A 23,334-nucleotide genomic window follows, 5' to 3' on the forward strand; every position below is an offset into this window, starting at 1 on the left:
TGCATATTTTAGACATATGCGATCCATTAGCTAATCCCAGTAAGTTTTTGCCTAATTTTATTGTGCTTGAAATTTATAGAATTTGTCAATATAGATAAACTTTGACTAGTTGTTGAGGAGCTTTTAACATAACAAGAACTGGGGGAACCGGTAGGTAGTAAATCAAGAATATCATAATACCAATCGTAGTTCAGATATTAACCATAATTTTACCTTTCAGTTTTAGACTACTGACAATACCCCAATATGCTTTACAATGGACGATTAAGGTTTTCATACCATATAGAAAATCATATCAGATTGCAGGAAATATTAGAAGAATATCTATCCTAGTCAATATATTAATATATATATAATTTAGCAAAATGGGTAGACCAGGCGATTTTGTTTCTACGGAGTAGAAAAGATAGAAGTGTCCATATATAGTTCAAGTTAGAGAGGCAAAAGTCTATCATATCTTCCAAAATGATTTTTCCCATAGGAGAAATATACTTTTGCTAAAACTATACCTAAAATGCATACTGCCAGATATAAGTTCTATTTAAACTTAAAACCCGACTTTATCATATATGTGAATCCATATGGAAAGAAAACGTTTTAAGTTTCCAGCTGCTCAAATTCCATTTCTATTTTTATCTTATGTAGAAATTTCCAAGATAAAATAGTTTTAAAACTACCAGATATATAGAGCAGTATGGATCATATTGTTAAGTTAATTATAGTATCGTTTTTTATTTCCATCGTTTCACAATCATCCACAAACTTTTTCTTTTTTCGACTATTTTCGATTACAATATGTCAAATATTGATTATAGATTTAAACAGTATTATCAGTATTTTAGTGGGGGAGGTGGCTAATGCTGAAATTCGAAGAGCATCCTTTCGCTGAGACATTTCTCACGACCGTCCTGCTCTCTCTCCCGATGTGTGGCAAAGGACGAGACGCGAGAAGTGCAGCTAAGGAAAACATGAATGCGCAAAGGTTTTTTTTCTTTAAGTTTTATAATTTTTATGTTGTTTGTATTTTCTTATGGTGTATAGAGGTTGGTTTTTCTTTTCGATGATAATGTTGTTATTGCTGTTGTTGTTTATCATCGACGCGCAGCTGGGCAGTTTAAAATCAATTCTTAACGCGACTAGCGGCTTAGAAATTAATTACTTTATTAGATTGAAAGGATTTGCTGTTGGATTCTGCTCCATATCTAGGATATGACTGCACGCTTCTGTTTCTATTCTTGCTGTTGCTGTTGTTTAACCCTGGAAGGTAGCCATGAACTTCTGGACGATGTCCTTAAGCTTAGCATCGGCGGACTCAGAGATTTGTCCATCCTTGGCAATGGAGTCGAGCAGACTCTGCTCGGAGGTCTTGATGTGCTGCAAGAACTCCTTCTCGAACTTGGTGATCTTTGAGGGATCCATCTTGTCCAAGTGACCGCGCACACCGCAGTAGATGACAGCAACCTAAGTCCGAGGAGAATGAGTATTCATTTATATAGTTTGTATCAGTTGCATGAGGTTGGAGCAAATGATGATATGTATACCTGATCTTCAATGGACATGGGCACATACTGGCCCTGCTTGAGCAGCTCAGTTAGGCGCACACCACGGTTCAGCAGCTGCTGGGTGGCAGCATCCAAATCTGAACCGAACTGGGCGAAGGCAGCGACCTCACGGTATTGGGCCAACTCCAGCTTCATGGAACCGGCAACCTGCTTCATGGCCTTGGTCTGGGCAGCGGAACCGACACGGGACACAGACAGACCCACATTGATAGCGGGACGGATACCCTTGTAGAACAACTCGGTTTCCAAGAAGATCTGACCGTCAGTGATCGAAATGACGTTGGTTGGAATGTAGGCGGACACATCACCGGCCTGGGTCTCAATCACGGGCAGAGCGGTCAATGAACCACCACCCATAGCGGGCGACATCTTAGCGGCACGCTCCAACAGACGCGAATGCAGATAGAACACATCACCGGGGTAGGCCTCACGACCTGGGGGACGACGCAGCAGCAGGGACATCTGACGGTAGGCCACAGCCTGTTTGGACAAATCATCATAGATGATCAGGGCGTGCTTGCCCTTGTCACGGAAGTATTCACCCATGGCGCAGCCAGAGTAGGGAGCCAAATACTGCAGAGGAGCGGCATCAGAGGCGGTGGCAGACACAATGATGGTGTATCCCATGGCACCGGAGTCGGTCAAACGCTTCACAATCTGGGCGACAGTGGAACGCTTCTGGCCAATAGCAACGTAGATACAGTACAACTTCTTCGACTCATCCTGACCGTCATTGAAACGCTTCTGGTTGATGATGGTATCAATAGCCAGGGCAGTCTTACTGTAAAGCAAAAAGGTAAATGATAAGTGACCAGTAATTGAAAGAGAAGCTGAAGAGGTTCACTCACCCAGTCTGTCTGTCGCCGATGATCAACTCACGCTGACCACGACCGATGGGCACCAGAGAATCGACGGCCTTAATACCAGTCTGCATGGGCTCGCGCACAGACACACGAGGAATGATACCAGGAGCCTTGATACCGACACGGAAACGATCCTTGGTATTGATGGCGCCTTTGCCATCAATGGTATTACCCAGAGCATCAACAACACGGCCGAGCAGCTCATCACCGACTGGGACATCGACAATAGCACCAGTACGCTTGACAATATCGCCCTGCTTGATCAGCTTGTCGTTACCGAAGACGACAACACCGACATTGTCGGGCTCCAAATTGAGGGCCATGCCCTTAAGGCCCGAAGAGAATTCCACCATCTCATCGGCCTGGATGTTGTTCAGACCATACACACGAGCGATACCATCACCAATGCTCAGCACACGGCCAGTTTCTTCCAGATCGGCCTTGGGTGCAACGCCCAGGATTCTCTCCTCCAAAATGTTGGAGATTTCTGCGCTGCGCTGTGAGCTGGCCACATGGAATTTGCGGGCAGCAAGAGTGCTAGCTGGATATGCAGCCTTGCAGGCAACCTGTAGAAGAATATGAATATTAGATTATCTTATATAAGGAGCACCGACAAAAGAGAGGGAGGGGGCGGGACAGAATTGAATAACCACATGAGCAGAACAGCTGCTATCTCATTCTAACGCACAGCAAACAGCTATAAGCGGGCCACCGGCCAAACTAACAAAATTTACATATGAATTTACACTTTGAAGATGATTTTAACTGAGTTAAATTATTTTAAAATTTTATTTCATATATTTATGTTCTATATATTTGTATATGTATTTTTTTTTGCAAGTTTGCTTGAAAACGCACGCTCATAACCTCAAACTCTGCTTGGCCAACACGCAGCAGCGACTGCAGTTGAGCCCCGTTGACAAAATTATGTAACTTTTCCCGATGAAAACACAAATCCTTATAACAAATATCACACTTCAATTTTGATTTTAAGAACTTATATGTTGCTAAATAATTGCACGCAGTCGCTTATACGTGTTATGTAATTTTTTTTTGTGCGGCATTGCGTAACACAAAACTAAAACTTTTGCCAAAACTAATTTAAAGTAATTGGCAAGTGGAAATACAGCGGGGCAAGCGTATTATACAGCTTGAAGTTATTCAGAAGATTTAATTGAACCTTTTACTTGGAATCTATGGCCAATTGGATTGGGTTATGTGTTTAATATATTTGCATTTTTGGAACTATTTTTTTTTTCTTTTACTCGTATAATTGTTTTTATACCTGTGCGGCCGCCTTGGGCAAGTTGCGTGCGACCGACGATGCCAAACGAGCAGAAATCATCGTTATTTTTTTTATATTTTTAACTTTTTATAAGCCGCAGAAATTATTTAATTCCTACACCGACTGCTCTCCAGACTCGTAGGTATTTTTCACAAAGATGGTTGCCGTTCGGCTCACGTTCGCTGCACGTCTGTGTGGCCAGAGTCATACAAAATGTGCCAACGATACTATCGATATGTCTAGAGGCAACGTTGTTGCGCATATCGATACACTACGATATCAGCTGAGCGGTAGACTTAACAGCATGTTGCTCACTAGAATAACATACTCCACCTGCTTAACAGCGCGCAATAGATAGCGGTATGTCGGGAGTGGAGAGTTTTCAACTGTTAGTTGGCGCGTTCGGCAGGCGGCGGTTTTGGGCTGGAAAGCGCACACGAGAGCACCAGCATCCTGCGCAACTCTACACACAAATGAGCGCCCCAGCCGAAGAGGTGGCACAAAGAATCTCAGTACTAAATTGTAGAGCCATCCACAAGCACTCGCCAGTTCATAGTCGGAGTCTGTGCGGTGTTGTGAACGCGCAACGCGGAGATGAAAATATACACCAAAAAATGTAAGAAAGGGAAATACAATAAAGTGAATATAAAAATGTAAGCGTGTGGACTGAGTGAACGCAGTCGTGGAAAAAAAATAGCTGAAATTTAAATCGTTTAATATGTGCGTGCGCGAGTTTAAATGAATAACGGGAGAATGAAAAACGCGAATAACTGTAAATAAAAGTGCCGCACTTTGGCGAGCGTATTCAATGCGTGGCAGAATTTTAATGTGATTTCGGCCAATTTGCATTTGTATTGGTGCGGAAAAATTACAGTAAAACTTGAATTGCTGTAAAGCGAGCAGCTGTTTGTGTCAAAAAGCAAACGCAATTAGGCAGACGAAAATTCGAATTGGTCAGCGGGCGGGCCGTGCCGTTTGGTTCACGCTGTCAAATCGATGCTAAATGCTGATGATGATTGCCACGTGCTAATGGGTATCATGTTCGCACATGTCCACACTTGCGGCTCTCGCTCTGTCGGTATGTCAGCAATATCATCATCAGCTCGTTAGCCAAGTGCAGGCGAATGACAAAAAGTAAAAGCGAAAGCGGAAAGTGAAAGGATTAACGGCACTTGCAGGCGCTCGCCTCTCGCAAAATTATGCAAACAACGCGCTGAAAAGAAATAGCAGCAGCAGCAGCAGCAGCAGCGTTGCCAATAATTAAAAAAAATATAATAGACAGCCAGACAACAAAGCGTAGCAAGACAAAGGACAATAGCACTAGTAATAGCAACATCCAATCTAAAAAAGAAATAAAAGAAAAACAGCAATAAAAACGTTACAAAGTGCAGGCTAGAAAGGGAAAGCAAATAATCAGCAGTGAGAGTTAAAAAAACAACTGGAAGTTTTGTGTTTGTCTTGCAACAACAACAAGGAGAACGTGTGCGAAAATTTGTCATCAGACTGGCAGCGCCCGCGTGCGCGTAGAACAAAAGAAAGACCGTAGCAAACGTTCCAAGCAACCAAAAAAGAAAGAAAAAAAGCACACCAACACATAGACGACATAGCAACACACACACGTAGACACAAAAACAGACGCACTCACGCGCACCTTTCGAGGCGCATAAGCTTCGCACTTGACTTGAACATTAAACGTGTACGGCAACCCCCACTCAAATCCTGGTGCCCCCATTTTGGTATTGTTACTGTTAGCCATCCACCCTGCACAGCATGGAAATCATCGCGGCTTACTTTATTCTGTTTCTGGTGGCATTTTCGCCGAACCGGCCGCCGCAGGTTGTCGCGGTTTGCGTTGTGCGTCTGTGAATGAGGCGTTCGCTTCGAACAATTTTGACAGCTGTCAACGTCGCGTTCTGTTGTTGTTGTTGCGGTCGTTGGCTCGCTCTATTGTCTCAACGTGCGTGTGTGCGAATGTGTGGCATAGTTTTTAACACTTGACACCAAGGTCAGCCAGCAGCAGCATGCAAATAGCAAAGCGTCTAAGCAAAAACAACACTAAAACAACGCCAACAGTAGCAGGAGAAGTCGGCCGCAGCAGCCGTCGCAGCATAAAAAACTGACGTCGCCGATTCGCCTTCGCCGTCGCCGTCGTCGTACGCAGCGAAAATGTTTGAGAAATATGTCGCCACATATGTGCGCGTGTGTGAGCAAGTGAAATTAAAATTCCCGCATGCCTAATGAATTCTCGCGCTCTCTTTCTGCAAAATGTGCCAAGCAGCAACAGCAATAGTAACAACAACAACAGCAGCAGAAGCTTTGTCGCGCGTATGTGTGTGAGTGTGTCTTGTTATTGTTATTGTATATGTGTCGCTGAATCCTAAATGATGGACGCCGCATACTAAACAATGGCGTGTTAAGCAACAACAACGACGGCATCAAGCTGAAAGTGAAACGGAGCGTCGCTGATAAGTACAGCATAAAAGCAAATAGAAAAAAAAACAAAAACAAACGAAAACAAAGGATCAGTTGATAAAGCGTAAACTGCAAAGCAATTGGAAACCTATTGGAATTGAGCTGCATGCAAGTAAGCGAACTCTTTCTCTTTCTCTTTTACTTTGAGCTATGTAACTGGTAAATATGGTTCAAGAACTTGTAAGGCGATTAATTTTGCAAGTATTTGCATGGAATGAAGAGTTCATGAAGAGTTTGAAGTGCCGCAGCTTAAATACTCTATAACAGATGGCGCACAAGGTGTTTTAATTCTGTTATTTTCCGTTATCATTTTAACGCTGAGCGAGGACTGTCTGATCTGAAAAGCTGGCTTATTGTTTTGTTTTTCTATTTTCTATTAGCTGTGGTAAAGCAATGAAATGATGACTTAATGAAGAGTTTGAGATGCCGCAGTTTAGATACCCTGTCGCAGATAAGGGATGCGAGCTAATATGACATAAGTACATGATATAGTTGTTGAATACGGATTTTAAGCTTTCATTTATCTATGGAAATAATAAAACAGAAATAAATCTATTATTTATATATACATTTTGTTTTCAAGCTATGTCTTGCAATGATTGTCTTTTTTTTGCTGCTAAATGCCGATTCTTATTTTAATTAAAATATCTTTAGATTGAACTTGATTTATAAAAATTTGAAGACTCTTGTAACTTGATCAATACAACCACAAAAAGCTTTGAGCTCTGAATATTTTTAACAATATTTCTAAGATACATTCTTACCAAATTGAGCATAAACAGTCCAGCCAAGCATCGCTGTGCAATTTTCCAACTAACTTACAATTTGCTCAGATGGAAAAATAACATTGTTTTAGAGCAGTTCAATGCATTCAAATGCCAACAAACTAGATGGCTTGCAAGCATACAGATATATATGCATATATATAAAGATATATCTATAAATGGATATTTTTCTGCTCAAGCTTATTATCTGTGTGCAAATGAACTAGTCAAAAGCCATGCAATGTGTAAACACACAAACGCACTTATGGAAATTATGAAACAAATTGATTTTGCAATTGAGGCTGCCAAGAACGTGCACACACACACACACACTCACACATCTGTTGAACTGAAGAACTACAACTTTTATAATAAGATCCACAAACATGACAAGAGATGTACATATAAATATGTGTGTATAGATATATATAGTCGCGTATTGCAGTTGAAATCACTTCGACATCATTTCCTTCAATCGAATCGTGGGCGTGGGCGAGGGTGAGGGCGGGGCAAAACCAATTAAAATTATTTGCCAGCCAGGCAAAGGGCAAAGGCGCTGCCGAATGGCAAATAAATAAACGTGGCTCTCGCAATGCTGTGAACTGAAATAAAATGAAATGTAATGAAGAAATGTGAATGGTTACGCAGCAGCAGACAGCCACACACACACACACATAAAAACAAACACACATACCCGACTCATCTTCACGCCCAGTTTTGGCAGTGTCAGCCCCATCGTAAATAATGCGGGGCCTTAGAGAAGCGCCCATTTTCAAGCTTATGCTTTGACTGTGATTCTATTGCTCCAGCTTCACTGCTCTTGCTGCTTGCTTGGCGTCCTCTTCGTCCATTGCAGCGGCGCATAAAAATGTTAATTTATGTCGGCTGCGCCTCGCCGTTTGCATATATATATATATTATATTATATATTATATTATATATACATAAAAGATATATACTTTGTAGATTCTTATTTTGCTTTTTTCGGCTGCTGTTCATTTTGAAAAAAATGTTGTACACATAAAAAATAAGAAGAAGAGAACCGAAAATAATAAAAGTTGCTAGCAGTATGCAGATAAGAACTGTTAATATACCCTGTAAATTGTGAAGTTGTGCATGATGTTGAGTAGGTGCAGACAGCGAACAAAGGTTGATGTGACTGTAAGTATATAATGTGTATGTATGTATGTATGTATGATATAATGTATAGTATTAACTATCAAACCAGATAGATAAGCATATGTGTTCATAAAAATAGTAGTGCTGCTTTATGTATTGCAGCACTAATATTTTCGTGAACACAACTATAAATATATAAACATAAATATATCAACATATATGAACACAACTATAAATTATCAGCTGATCCCTTGAGTAGTTATAGCTGCTTGTTTAGGTAGAAATATATCCTCTCATCTGTGCTGTTATGAGCTAGAGTTTGCCGCACAGATGAAGCTAAATAGGTAGAGAGAGATAGATTGATTCAGCTCTTTGATCTCTAAAGAAAGTTCGAGCCTTAGTTTCTTTGATTGAGAGAAAGCGTAGCACTGATGCTGGGTATCTCTTAAAGCATTGCTCTCAACTGATGCCGACTTACTTGTCTTTATTCATATTGTTTATTTTTATTTTGTTTTGTTTTTGGGGCTCTGCGGCTATTTGGTACGTGACTGTGTCCCTAAATATGAGGCAAACAGTTGGCCAATCCAGCTAGCTACAAATTTGAGTAGATATTTCCCATAGAAATAGAGTTTTTCTCTCTCTCGTGTTTCTCTTTATTTATTTATTAACATATTTTTACATTTGTTTTTTTTTTATTTTTTATTTATTTCCTTTGCCTCTTTTTGGGGCTTAGGGTTTGGGGCGGGGATTTCGCGCAATTAACAAGTTGGCGCTTTAAAGTGGCATTTGGGCCGAAAAGGATTCGCGGGCAAAAGGATTCCTGGGGGAAAGATTGTGCGGCATGCGTGCGTGAACATTTAATTAAAGCAACTTATTAAGTATGCAAATTTCCGCAAATGATTAATTTGCATATTTATGAGACTAAAATGAGAGCCATAACAGCAGCAGCAGCAGCAGCAACAGCAACAGCAACATCAACAACAGAAATCTCTGACGGCGGCAACTGTCAATAATAATGAGGCGTGTGCTAGGGGCGTGGGGAGATTGCTAGACCAACTAAGACAAAACTGGCTATAATAACAATTTCAAATTGAAATTATGAATTTAACATATCGCCAAACGGCGCGCATGAGTTTTATGCCTTTTAACTGCAGCTTAAGAACTTTTCTCAGTTCCGACGCTAATTAGGTGGAGCCAAAAGGCTGGCAGGCAGTCAGCAAGGATAGTCTGTGGCGCTGCTTCAGTCTGCCACTGGCGCAACTTATGCATATCACGTAAGCGGCTTAGACAGTCAGAGAATGACAACAGAAATGTTAATTTGCTCTGACTGTGCCCAAAGGCAGCCTTCTTAATGTGTCAAATGTTAGCTGTTGGGGTTAAGCGTCCTTACATTACGTAAAACTTCCCAGAAAAACGTCACAAAACTTAAAGGAGTAGACGAAAAAAAGGATGCCTTAGTTAATTTTTGATGAGCTACAAATGACCAACTTCTTGGAAAAATGCAAAGAACATTTGTAGGACAAAGTTAAACTTGAAGTTAAAGTGAAATACATATAAATTAAATGAAATTAAATAAAGATATATAACAGTATAATTCTGATGATTGTTGTAATAAAATATATAATAATAAAATATATAAAATATATAATATATAATATAATAATCATTATATTGAAAATGATAATAACCAAGCCTAGTTATTGTGGTCATTAAGTACGTGATCATGATCATCTTCGTCATTATCATCATTATGCATATCATTTGATAAATCATCATTAACCTCATCAACATTGTCGCATTATATAATTATATATATATATAATCATTACAAATTACAAATAGAAGCTCAGTTCGAGGTATATCACAGTCGGATACTTTCGACTAAAGCGCTTATGTTTGGTGTAGCATTCATTGTAAAAATTTTACTCTAAGTCAACTTTTATATTCCGCTGCATAGCAATGAATGCATCATCGAGTTCTTCTATCAAATAACTCTATCTGATCAATTTTCATTTAACTTTACGCTAAAATAGTCGAATACCAATTTTTGTTTCTTTTTTCCTTTTGTTTTTGCTCTAATCCAAATCGAATTCGAATTGAATGTGAAATGTAGTTTAGAATTTAATTGCATTTGTAATAGCATATGATTGGAGCGTGCATCTATGCATTCCTAATGGCAAACAAATCGCGCATAGCTTAGTATCCCCATCCTTCTCTCGACCCGTTTCTTTCTGTCAGATTTTCACTAATTAATCGTATGGCATTCACGACTGACAGCCAGCAGAAACTAACGCACTTCGTTTGGTCCAATTAAGTGCATTTCTTCATTTTACGTACGTACCTTGCGCTGGGCTTTGGGCTGTCCCCACTGTCCGCGCTACGTGCTCCAATTAGCATGTCACTGGCAGACAGCGTGGCAACCGTGCGTCTGTCTGTCGCCCATTGGTGCACTGTCCTGCAGCATTTGCCCACATTTGGGCAACGTGTTCGCATTGCGTGTCAATCAATGGCAACAACTATAACACCATTCTATCGATGCTCTTCTTCCTTCTTCGTTCTTCCTTCCTGCCTTCCGCTTTTCCCGTTAATTCACGCAGTCTTTGACAGACTTGCCACATTCTCACCATTTTTGGCAGTTTTTCCATTAAGCTGTTTACAAAGGGAATGCAAAAAAGAACCTTTAAGATTGACAGCCAGCCCAGCCCAGCCCTTGAACATCTGCATGTCATAGCTGTCAATTATAGATATATATATATATATAGAATGTATATAGACATAAAATATGTTTAGTAGATAGACCAGGTCTGTTCGAAAAGTACAGCAAACATTGAACTTACGCGGACTACAGATATTCGATTTCTGAAGAGATTTTTTGACTATTCCAACGAATGTAGCAAAGAAGCTGTGTCAAATATTTGGCCAAAAACAAGAAATAATGATGCCAAGACCTGTTTTTTCTTCCTGAAGAGAACTACGAAAGCTGAATTGAAAAGTTAGCAAGAACTGCACAAGATTACAAAATATGATTAATTGAAGTGCTGCGAGATGCGAATATCAAATGAGGATTACTTTAAAGCGCATAAAAGGATAAATAAATCAATTTTGAACAGAACTCGTATATATATCTGTATATATATATATAAATATCAAAGTTCTTTCAATTGAGAGTTAGTTTGAACGTTCTTTAACTTTCGCTATTTACATTTGAAAACTTTCTAAAAGCGGAAGCTTTGCCTTGAGTAGAAGTTTTTTGTTTGTCATTTGTATATAATACTCTTATATAACACTTAATTGTATTTTATACAAAATTATATTAAGTTTTGAGTTAGCAACGAAATGCCAAAAATTAGTTTAAAAAGAAACTTTTTGTGTTTCCACGAAAAGTTTTTAAAAAGCAGAAAAACAATTCTTTTTATAAACAAATTAATAATAAAATTGAGTTAGAAATAAAATAGCTTAAAAATAATTTAACTCTTAAATATAAATAGAAAAGTTTTTAAACAATTTATTGATGTTTTTTTTTACTAATAACAAGTTAAAAGTATTGCACGTCCTGCTCTTTCAATGCCTGAATCCATTCACAATCTGAATTGCCCTGTTCTGTTCCAATAAAAGTCACAGTTGCAGTGTCTCACGTCATTAGCGAGCGTTTACTGTACGTTTTACTGCTGAACTGTTTGCTGTGCCGCTAATTGAAAGCATCAAAATTTGTGCGCAAATAAAAGCAAAGACGAATGCTTGCCACGTTTCGTTTTTTACTTTTTTTTTTTGGCATATTTGTGCCACGTTGCTGGCACATTGCGACATTGTCACGTTGTTGCCACGTTCTACCCTTTGACTGTGCCGCAATTTTTGCCAAAGTCAACAGTTTTTAATTTGCCAAACAAAGCGTATATAATTAATTAAAGTTAAGCTAAAGGCAACTGGGCCCAAGTCGAGTAACGAGCAGCAGCAATGTAGAGCAGCAGGCGCTGGACGGGGGCGCACTGGGTGTTGTGTTGAAATTAGAAATTAAAAAGTAGCCATACAAGTACAGTAAAGCCTGGCAACACTTGAGCAAAGGTCGTTTGGACTTGTAGTCGTAGTAGTTGCTGTTGCTGCTGCTGCTGCTGCTGCTTTTGTTGTTTCTCTGCATTCATTTTGTTTTAATATGCAAAGTCAACAGCGTTCTGTGTCAGCCAAAGGGCAAAATCAACACAGCTACAACACGAACAACAACAGAGCGTGAGCAACTGAGAGCGGAAGAGAAAGAAAGCGAGGGACTGAGTGAGTGAGCTGGAGCATTGGGGCAGCTGCCCAGTGGCCGCATTAGTAGTGAGCCGACCATGTCAACTGGCCGAGCCAACTGAACTGAATCCGTCTAATAGAGCAGCAGCAGACAGACAGAAGATAGCAGATATAGAGAGAGAGAGGAAGAAAGGGAAAGAGGGAGAGAGTGAGTGTGAGAGGGAGACAATCGCCACGCGTTGGCATGCGAGAAATTTGCATAGCCCTCAATTGCTGTTGCCATATGCACCCCTGCACTCGCCTCCTCCTCTATGCCAGCCCATTATCTTTGCAAGCTCTGTATGTGCGTAGCTGCAATTGGCATTTAATAGGCGCGCAGCGACACACTTAAGCACACACACACACACACAGAGTCAGTTGATGACGCAGGCAAATTGCGGCATTGCCGGAGCCTGAGCTATGTGCAACATGTAACAGGTGTAAAATGTTGCAACATTGCCAAAGAGACACTTGCAAAGCAACGCAATTAAATGCCAAAGCATTCCGTTTGATTAAGATGTTGGTGCTGATGCAGCTGCTGATGCTAATGCTGATGCAGCTACTCTGACAGTTTCTGATGCGATTCTGCTGTTGCTGTAATTGCGATAGACTCTGAGGTGGCATATATTGAAAATGAATTCAGGTGCACAAGACTCAATTAGCACACAGCCCTAACCATTTTGCTATGCAAATGTTTACAAGAATTAAGTTCTACTTAAATTAAGCCAAATGTTTCTTAAATGAATAAGTCGAAAAATGATTGATAAGCCTTTGATTAACTTGTATGTAAGTTAACTGGTTCAAGGAACTTGAATTCCCTGACAGCTAGCTCAATTTGCGAAACCTAATTTCCAGATGAACTAGTTCCATATTCCTAAAGCTATCTAAAGCATAAAATTAAAATCAGCTTAATATAAGTTTTCTAACTTTTTAATGAACAAGTTTCATAATTCTATGGAAAATGCAACAACAGTTCATATTGCATGATATTTGTATATGAACTAGTTCTATTGTCCTAGATCTAAATTAACTTAAAACGGCGTCCAACTTAATTGAGCGTGTTTCATAGTGCGAAAGCAACAGTTCCTAATTAAAATAGTTTGCTATTTCAAAATGAACTAGTTCCTTGTTCGTAAAACGGTTTTCATGTAAAGCAGCTTGAACTCTATTTTCTTACTATGCTAATGAGCTAGCTGCGTAATCCCATTGATAAACTACTAAAAATCAATTAATTCTCTAAGCTCAATTGAACTAGTTTCAAAACTGAGTCAATTTAACTGCCAAAGTTCTTAAGCATATCTAAATTCTAACTGAATCGAATGAAATATTTAATTGTAAAATATGAGAGACTTGTGATGCGATTTACTTGAGAGATAAGTAGCTCACGGAGCTGCTGCAAATGAACTAGTTTAATATACCGCTGATGAACTTCATGTAAATTATGTGAATCCGGCAACGTGTAAAAATGTAATTTAACGCAAAATTACTTGTGTGTAATTTGCCTGAGTGTGTGGCAGGGCAGCTCACTGCATGTGGCTGTGCGCGTGTTTGTGTGTGTGTACGTGTGTTTGTGTGAGTTATTGCCAATTTGCCGTCAATCAATGGCAGACGCTGTTGAAGCCGCATAATGTTTGCCAGCGCATTTATAAGCCACATGGGCAAAAGCTGAGATACAACATGTGTACTTGCTGCATAAAATAAATTTATATTAATATATATGCACACACGCGCGTATATTTAATATATAAATATATATTTACTTGCATTATCGTTTAACATGTTTGCATAGCACTTTATGCTTATGTGTGCGAGCTTTTTAATGGCAGAGACAATATATAAATATGTTTTTAATTGCTTTGTAATTGTTATTGTTGCGGTTCGGCTTGTTGTTAGTGCTGCTATTGATGCTGTTGCTGTTGCGTTTGTTATTATTATTGTAGCTGTTGCTGTTGGCATATTGAACCTGCGATTTTGATGTTTGTTTAATAATTAGTGCATTAAATGCATTTTAGCTAAGCATAAAACCAAAGCTCATAATTGAATTGTATGCAAACAGAGAACACACACGCACATCTAAACAGCTGCTGATGAATTGTTGCTAATTTGCTGTGCATACAAAATGAGCTCAGTATACTATTCAGCTACAGCTGCATTTGCATTTGCATTTCCATTTCCATTTTCATTTGCATTTGCATTCGAATTTGCATTAGCCCAATTGCATTTCTGAACCAATTTTTTGGCTAATGTATAACTTTATTTATATATCAAACACACATATATCTGTATCTGTATCTGTATCTTCATCTGTGTGCGTGTAACGATCGCTCTCTCGATGGCGATTATAATTAAACAGCCGCAAAATGACATCGTAAAAAACGTTGCCTACTTTTGCGGGCACTTAACGCGCCACATTCCAAATTTCAAATGGCCCATTCGGCTTTGCGCGAGTGTGTTAGCGTGTGTGTGTTTGGTGTGTATTTTGTTGTGCCATAAAATGCAAAAGCAAAAGCGTAAAGCTGCGTAAAATTGAACTTTGACAGCGAAAGCAATCAAAACACGTGCGCTTAAAAGTTGGTCACGCTTCAGATGCAGATAAGCAGCAAACGAATGACAGACAAGTAGTATAAGAATCGCTCACTCTATCACTGTCTCTCCCTCTCGCTCTCCTTCTCTGTCTGTATAGCAGTTTCCTGCTCCTGCACACAGCTGGCTCTGTTTTGGTGGCGGTCCAGCGCAATCACAATAAAAACCGCACGCATACGCACAATTTTCATTATAATAAAACAGCGCATAAATATCTAAATGAGCAATAAAAATGTTTTATGTGCAATGCGACGCAGCGCATAAAAGGCGCCACCTAATGTGGCCAAGCACACATACACTTATATACCTATATAAACACTCAAATACACACACACACATGCATACATATATATACTTTTATATATAGCATGCAGAACTAGATGGCTATGCTCTGATACAGCTGTGATTGGCAGCCAAAAACGAACTTGACCTGCCCCCTCGTCTCCTCGTCCCCCTCTTATAGCTGTCAGTCTACCTTGCCACGCCCCACCCTGTGCTTTTTCGGCTCGGCTGTCAGTTGAAATGCGTTTTGTAATTCATATATTTGCATGAAAATGCCAAACGGCAAAGTGTCATAAACATTTTCTAAAAAGCCAGGCAGCTTGGGGCCCGCAAGTTGTGCAGGCTAAGTCAATACACATGTCTACAAATTCATATTTAAAAGAACACGCGGCGCACATACACACATTTAAATATATATATATATATATATATATGCAGACACGGGTAGCAATAAAAATGTCGGATATTTTTTTGGCAGCTGCGAGCGTTGTTATTAAAATGATATGCAAAAGTGTTAAAGCCATGACTAAAGCGTAGCTCAAGTGCATAAATATGCGAAAATTGCATTAATAAATAATATATTTATTTAAATTTTAAATGTATACGGCTATGCGCTTATATATATATATATATATATATATATATATATATATATGCGCAATATCAACTATAGTTATTTTTATGCAGCGAGTAAATTGCACGAGATGTTGATTAATGCATTTCACAGGTGGCAGCAACCGCAGCAGCAGCAGCAACTGAAGCAGATTACTTAATGACAGCAGCTGCAAAGAGCTGGGCCAAAGGGGCGTATGCGTAATGTTAATGCAATTTCACCAACAAGCGTGCGTGCGTGTGTGCAAAATGTTAATTTGCGTGCTGTGTATTCAAGTGTGAGTGTGTGTATGTATGTGTGTGTGCAGTGCAATGCAATAAGAAACTTGTAAGCCCGCATCTGTGACAACAACAACAGCAACAAGAACAACAGCGACAATGTGAACAACAATCGACAAGGCAAATGTTTATGTCCGGACAACAAAAAGAAGGGAAAAACCCAACTGTTTATATATGCCCTTTGTAAGCGCTGCAGAGAAAGGGAGCGTGTGTAAGTGAGAGGAGCAGTAGAGGGGCTGGGCTTCATTCTGAGTATGACGACTTGGCAGCTGTGTGGCGCCTGCTGCGTGCTGCGCTATATAAACCCACTGATATATGCTTGATAACCCAATGGGGTGAGCCAAGCAGCCCTCGGCTCGCCGCTGGAACGGGGGCATAGTCATCGGCACTCTGACTTCCTGTCAGCTGCAGTGGCCAAGTTGCTGCTGCTGCTGCTGCTGTTGCCCGGCGGACATGTAAAAATATGGCACACGTTGCGTATGCGTCACGCACAACATGCAGCAACAAACGAAGATGATGCCAGCAGAGTACAAGTGGAGCAACATTGTGAAGGCATTCAATGTACTTTAAATACGCTGACAACAAGACCTCTCTAAATCTTGTGTCATAGTCGCTGTTGATAGAGGTAAAGACAGGTGTATATACGTGGATGAAATTGAAGGTAGATGGAATATTCCTTTTATGAATATTCATAAGAAGTTTTTAGCTTGTCAAAAGTCATGATAATAAAATATTTGTATGTTCTGAAATATTTAATACTTGCTTAAATAATTGCATTAATAATTCAACAAGGAACTCCTTTATAAATAGACTATATTTCAGTGTGCCGCGTGCTCAACAGAACGTTCAGTGTTGGTAAATAGACATATAGTGAGCATATTTTGCTGAAGTGACGGATTTGACATACTTTTCATACAAAAGCTTTCATTTTTCACTTATTACCTGGAAATCTTTACTTTATGTATCAGTATTACTATATATATATGCAAGCGTGTGCTGAAAAATAAATCGTATTTGCTAACAAAAACTTCAGTGTCGTCTTGTCGTATACTTAATATTGCAAATATATTCCATTACCTTTTAGGCATTGAATGCTAGATACATGTACAAATATACTTGCTTCTACAATGCTACCAGCTGAAGCATTCTCTACCCAAGCAGCACACACTCGTACAAATATCATAATACTTAAGCACACAGATACAGGGACTGCTGCTGCTGCTGTTGCTGCATAGTCGAAGACTGTCCAAAGTTATTTCATGCAGTACAAAAGTGAATTGTCAAAGAAAAATGTGAAAAGTGTATGTGTGTGTGTGAGTGTGCAGGGCTGGCAGTTGAGTGTCTCTGCCATTGAGCCATGACGTTAGGCTCATTTATTTATTATTTCTGCTGATTGAAGTGCTATCAATAACCGAATGCAAACAATGCCAACGGAAGGCGGACTAAGGACAAAAGATTGAGTGAGGGAAATGCAAAAGAATTCGACCAGACGCTGCTGTGGCATTAACAACATCAATTCAGCAGTTATCGGCCCATATATATATAAAAGTTAAAGCTGAACTACGTTTGCCTGTTTGTATAAAACACTTTTCTTTTTGTTTCTGGTTGTTTTTTTAAAGCTATTTACATAAATCAAAACTTTTTTCTACACTTTTTTGTGAGGCTGTAAACTTTTTCCCACGTGTGCCATTCATTTACTGAATGAGTGTGTGTGTGTGTGTACTCAAGTGTGTTTGCGTGTGTGTTGCACTCTTTTCATACATTTTGTGTATGGACATGATTTAGTGCCAGCGACGCGCCTACCCCATAACAACTGACCCCCGACTAATGATGTCAATCTGCGTGCAGGCATGTGAGTGTGCCCGTGTGTGCGTGTGTGTGTGTCGCTTTAAACTACGCAACCTGCTGCCCGCATATTTTGGCCGAGTTTATTTGACCAACGGCGGCCCGCATATTCATCATAAAATGTGTGCGCCACATGCAAACGCTGCTTGGCTTGGTGGTGCGTGAAACAGTCAAGAGGCTGCAGCTGTCGGGGCGCTAGAGATTGGGTGCTGGAAATTGAAGGCAACACGGAAGAGCAATCGCATATACAAAATGTGCGCATATTTCATAAGCCCTCAGACCGGGCGAGCCGGGAGCCAAAACAAAAAAACTCTGCCAAAACATTTTTATATGCGGGGTCAGATCCGAAAAGGGTCGTTCGCCTCTGTTATGAGGCTGCTTGCCAAAAAATTACATGGCCCATTGGGCAGCAACAGTAACAACAACAACAACAACAACAACAACAACAACAACAACGTGCGGCAGTTGTCCACTCGCATATTCATAAAAAACACCTTTGATGTATGTAATTTTGTTACCATTTTCATATTTTGCCTTTATATACAATATTTTTTTTTGTTGCTCTTTATGCTGTCCCTGGCGTATTTTACTGTGGCACTGTTTTGTTATGCTTTCTAGCTGCCAGTGTGTGTGACACAGAAAACAGCTTGCGAGGTGCGAAAATGTGACGTAAGCAGAGGCGGCAGCGGCAGCAGCAGCGACCATTAAATTGGGTTAACACCAACGAAAAAATGCCAAAAACAACAAAAATAGATATGCTGCGACTAAGAGATATCCTATTAATTGGGTTAGTTTGCTTTTAGCTATTGTTTTTTCTCATAGATACCCTGTAAATTTATTCATTTTGTTTCTGTATTACTTGACTACTCACTTACTGAATGAAAACTGTAGAGCTCAAGATTCGCTGTCAACCTCATTGAAAGCTCGCATTTTTTAGTTCATCGAGTTCTACTTGAACCTAAATTTGTAATTGTAAATTTGTAATTTTGTGCTTAGATACCCTGTAGAAAAAAAGTCTTGCTTATGGCTGTACTAAAAATTGTTTTTGTACTTGAAATTGAATTAAATATTAGCATGCCTATACAAGCCATGGTTTTGACTATAGATACCCTGTATAATTGTCAATTTAAAGATATATTAGCTTAACTTATGGTTACTTAAGGATAAACTATATTTATATTATCTGAGTATTTCTAATTAGCTACTTATGCGAGATCTGAACAAGTACCTCTGGCTCGTTACTAGGTCAGTAGTTGTAGCAAAGATACCCTTCAAATTGCTCTAGTTTCAAATGTTATTTGCATAATCTTCTGGTTTGTAGCACTTTGTGGTCTTAGTACTTAGCAGCATATATATAAAAACATTTGCATTTAGTGGCGAAAGGTGTGTACAGGAAGGGTCAACTAGAGGCGAACTATTAGATACCCTGTAAATATTTAAACATATTTAAATACTTGTATCAGAAATTAAATTCATTTTCTCACTCAAGGTTCGATTGTTAATAAAAAAAGCAACATTAGCGCTTCATGTTTCGCATACAATAACTGTAAACATAAAACCAGTTACATTAACAATATGGCATACGGTTTATAATTAATAATTTGAAAGTCAATACGACTTCCATATGATATAAAAAACAAGAAACACAAACATGCTAAGATCTTACCTCCCTTTATTATGTTGAGCAAATGAGAATTATAAGAAAGAAAAAAAACAGAACTTTTGGGGCTGTTAGCACAGAATCAAGAGCATATATTGTTTATGGGCTCTTTAACTTTATGATGCCCCGCAATGCGCACTTTTACGGCAACAGGGTATTAAAAGAGGAAAAAGAAGGAAGAAGAAGATATATAAAAATCAAAAAAAAAAGGTATATATAAGTATATATGGTTTATACGCGAGTATGCTTTACTTTCTGTGCTGGGTTTCCTTCCCGTCTTTTTTTTTTTTTTTGGTTTTGCCGGCTGCTGGCTGCTGGCTGCATGGCGCCACAAGGGAAATGAGATTTGCGCCTCTGAGTATGCGTCGTGTCAGTTTCGAAATAAGTACGTGGGAATTTGGACATCCAGTGCCAGTGGGCGAGGCAGCTGGGCGATGTGCGATGGGCGATGGTAGGCGGGCCAGTCAGTCAACCAGGAAGGCAGGCAGCCCAGGCAGCCAGGCAGAGGCACCTTTGTGGCCGCAAAGGGACAGCAGCACTCAGCCTTACACACTTGCACATACACACACACAGACATACACACACACACACACACACACACACATAGAAACCACAAAGTAGTCAAACAAATAAATAAACAAACAAAGCTCAGGCAGCAACTGAATTTTAAACTGAATTTTGTAGCTGTGAACTGGACAGATTGAGAGAGAGCGAGAGAGAGGGAGTGAGAAACAGAGAGGTTGAGAGAGATAGCGAGAGCAAGAGTTCATAAATATACTCAATCAGTTTTCAGCACTTGTTTAATTGCCAACTAGTTAAAGTACTTGGCCAAGAAGCATTAATAATTACACTTATATTTCAGTTATATCATCAATAACTAATGTCCAAAAAGTTTGTTCAATTAAGTCGAGTTGTCCTTCCAGTTTGAGCGACGGGCATATTAATAAGGCATAGCTTACGGCTCGTTCAGGCATATTTGCTGAGTGTTCTCGGCTCTTTCAAGAGAATATTTTAAGATGCACGAAAGCTGCTTCGATTTCGACTCATTTACGGGGCATCAGTTAAAAGCAACAATAATTAATGCTGAAAGACAGTCAGTTTGCTTCTCTTTGGGTGCTCAATTGGCTTACAAATTTTAAGAGCTCTAAACAGAATGTATATCTGTAGTGGAAGGTATATATCTTAATATATATATTTATTTATATTATACATTTGATTCATATAATAACTATTCAGATTGATTGAAACTCTTTAAGAGAACTTTTTATACCCGTTTTGAAGCAGCTCTTAGCTAATGTAGCTCTGATTTGATATCTTTGGAGTTCAAGTTTCAGCAATAAAACTTTTATGTCTACACATTCTTAACTCTTTTCAAGTCATCTGTTATAACAAATCAGACAAGAAAAACTTTTAGCCAAAATTCAATTCCCTTCGTTAACATATTTATTTGATTTACTGACCCAAAGGTTTGTGCTAACAATTCGAGTTTATTTATTTTAAATTGATTTGGTTTCTTGGTATGACCCTCAAATCTTATAACCTGGTGGGATTCTAGAGAATTCTGTAGATGGAACGGAAATGGTAATGTTCAGCTAGTTGGGATGCGTATCATTTGATAGACCGTGACTGAAGCGCCTTTGCTATCTCATAAAATTGGCCTAAACGACGATAGTTCTAAATGATTTTTTTTATATATATTTCGGATTAGCTCTTATATGCATATGTATGTGCTATGCGCATTCAAATTTCTATCATCAGCTTTCTAAAGAAGAATTAGTTATTCAAAGATATATAAAAACAATATAGGTCTCAACAATATTCTTCTACCTCCAAAGGATTTTAGCCCCCGTCAGCTACGCTCCCACATCAAACCTTTTAATCCATATTACCTTAACAATGCCAGATATATTCTTATTAAAAATGTCTACACAATGCCTGCAGCTAAATACGTAATTGCGCAATTCATGATAACGGGCTCAAAGCATATAATTAGAAACAACTCTGAAATGTTTCAAGCATTTCATGGGCATTGTTCAAGAACTTTGAGCTTAATTATTGTAAACTAAACTCAAGAGCAGCAGCAGTAGCAGGAGGAACCACTTGAAGGCGTCTTTTTAGAGGGCGCTGCACGAGAGAAGAAGATGAAGAAGCAGCATTAAAAAGCTGCGTGTCCATTTGGGCTATAAGTTTTTCTTTCTTTCTTGTTTTTTTTTGGCCATTTTCCCGGTTAGCTGACAAAGTCATCAAAATTTCACAGCCACTTGGGAAAGCAGAAAAGCGCAAAATTTTTATTGTTTTTTCATTAGGCGTCGGTGGTGGCTGCTCGGTCAATGTTCACGAATTTCGACCAGGGGCCAAAGAGCATAGAAAACCAGCCTGGCAATTGACGCCTGGGACACACGCAAAGAACTTAGTCACGGAGCAGGAGGTGCGAGTTTGGGGTGGGGCCATAGCAATGGGCGGGCCTAACATGGTCTGCAGGGACTCTTTGGCATTGAAGAGACAAGTAACTGGAAATGGTTGTTGCTCTTCCCTATTTGTGCGAGCTAAGCGCTGAGCTTTCTATTAATTTAGAGCAGGAATAAACGAATTTGTAACGTCGATTGAACAGATACATAAATATATTGTAGACATTTATTAAGAAATTTGTTAGATTATGAATTAAATTGAATCTTTTTCGAGTTTTGCGATATATTTAGAGATGAGTTTAGTAAAAGTATAGGATATGAGGCACAATTGTTGTAGATGTATAGGGTATACAAGGAGTGAGGCTAAGTTATAAGCAAATTAAATGTAGTCTACATAACTAGATTTTACTAGCTTACACAAGTCGAAGAACATGCGACAATTGTAGACCAACCTTTAGCTAAGTCATCAATACACCCCACATATACTTAATACAGGGTATTTAGAGCCCAAACACACGCGCGCGTCGCATTGAACAACCGAATGGATGAGCACGCGAAAAACTTAATGAACTACATGAAAAGCGGACGCGGCTGATTGTTGCTACGTTTCCTCACTCTCCAACTGTCTGTCTGTTCGTCTCTCTGTGTCTGTGTGTGTGTGTATGCTTGTGTATTTGTGTGTATGCTAACTAAGCGCTGCGCCATTGGGAGTTTGTTGCTGGCGCTCAAGTATGCTTAGAAAATCCTCCAGAGCACGTTTCCGGAAATAAATAAATAAAATCCAAAAGAGAAGCTCGAGCAGGCATTGGCATTGGAGCAAGCTGACCAGGCTGCCTACATTCCTTTGAGGGGGAGCAAAAATACAAAAAAAAATAAATAAAAAAAGCCAGCACAACTAAAATAAAAGGCAAGCAAACGAGCTTTACATAGAAATTGACGTGTCCGAGAGTCAGTAGAACCAGCAGTAAGCAACAAGGATATATGGAGCAAGGCAAGGCGCATAAATTGCCTTAAAATTTTAATGATACAAAATTATTTTTTGGCAACTGAATGAAGCATTCACAAATGTTGCTGCCACAAATAAATTTTATGTGTGTGTGTGTGTGGGTGTGCATATTTGTTGCTGCCTGTTGCTGCCTTTGCTACAGCTGCATTTGATTTGTAATTTAATATTAATTAAAAAAGCAGCAGCAGCAGCAGCAACCGTCGCAGCATCTTCTCAAATTTGGCCCGCATTGCTAACTTTGAAGCTCAGCTGCATAGTGCTTTTAGATGGAGCCTGCTCTTAACTTGGCCAGCAGCAGCAGTAGCTGATAAGTTGAGGTAGCTGCTGGC

At 39.4% G+C, this 23,334-nt stretch overlaps 2 protein-coding genes across 5 annotated transcripts in view; one reads left to right on the plus strand and one right to left on the minus strand.

The window, feature by feature from the left end:
- Positions 1-836: 836 nt before the first annotated feature.
- On the minus strand, positions 837-3,914 carry LOC111604156 (ATP synthase subunit alpha, mitochondrial). The gene is made up of 4 exons (XM_023322085.2): positions 3,711-3,914; positions 2,411-2,991; positions 1,542-2,343; positions 837-1,461 (listed from the first exon to the last, which is right to left on the minus strand). Exons 1-4 carry the CDS (start codon positions 3,768-3,770, stop codon positions 1,252-1,254), a joined length of 1,653 nt encoding a protein of 550 aa, XP_023177853.1. The 5' UTR covers positions 3,771-3,914; the 3' UTR covers positions 837-1,251.
- A 2,095-nt stretch (positions 3,915-6,009) lies between these two features.
- The window catches only part of LOC111604336 (cyclic nucleotide-gated cation channel beta-1), an 81,008-nt gene continuing 63,683 nt past the window's right edge, over positions 6,010-23,334 (plus strand). For all 4 annotated transcript variants that reach the window (XM_023322431.2, XM_030225163.1, XM_030225164.1 and 1 more), the window contains exon 1: positions 6,010-6,294. The gene's annotated coding sequence lies outside the window, so the exon portion shown is untranslated. The remainder of the gene's footprint in view (positions 6,295-23,334) is intronic.

The sequence above is a fragment of the Drosophila hydei genome, unplaced genomic scaffold (genome assembly GCF_003285905.1).
Source record: "Drosophila hydei strain 15085-1641.00,03,60 unplaced genomic scaffold, DhydRS2 tig00008122-arrow-pilon, whole genome shotgun sequence".
Lineage (NCBI taxonomy): Eukaryota > Metazoa > Arthropoda > Insecta > Diptera > Drosophilidae > Drosophila > Drosophila hydei.

Bases quoted from the DNA above. Each gene is read 5' to 3' on its own strand.
- LOC111604156 (XM_023322085.2), bottom strand. From the start codon at position 3,770: ATGATTTCTGCTCGTTTGGCATCGTCGGTCGCACGCAACTTGCCCAAG. The intron at 2,344-2,410 runs GTGAGTGAACCT...TTTGCTTTACAG, and splicing joins ATCGGCGACAGACAGACTGG to TAAGACTGCCCTGGCTATTG. The intron at 1,462-1,541 runs GTATACATATCA...CCTCGGACTTAG, and splicing joins CCATGTCCATTGAAGATCAG to GTTGCTGTCATCTACTGCGG.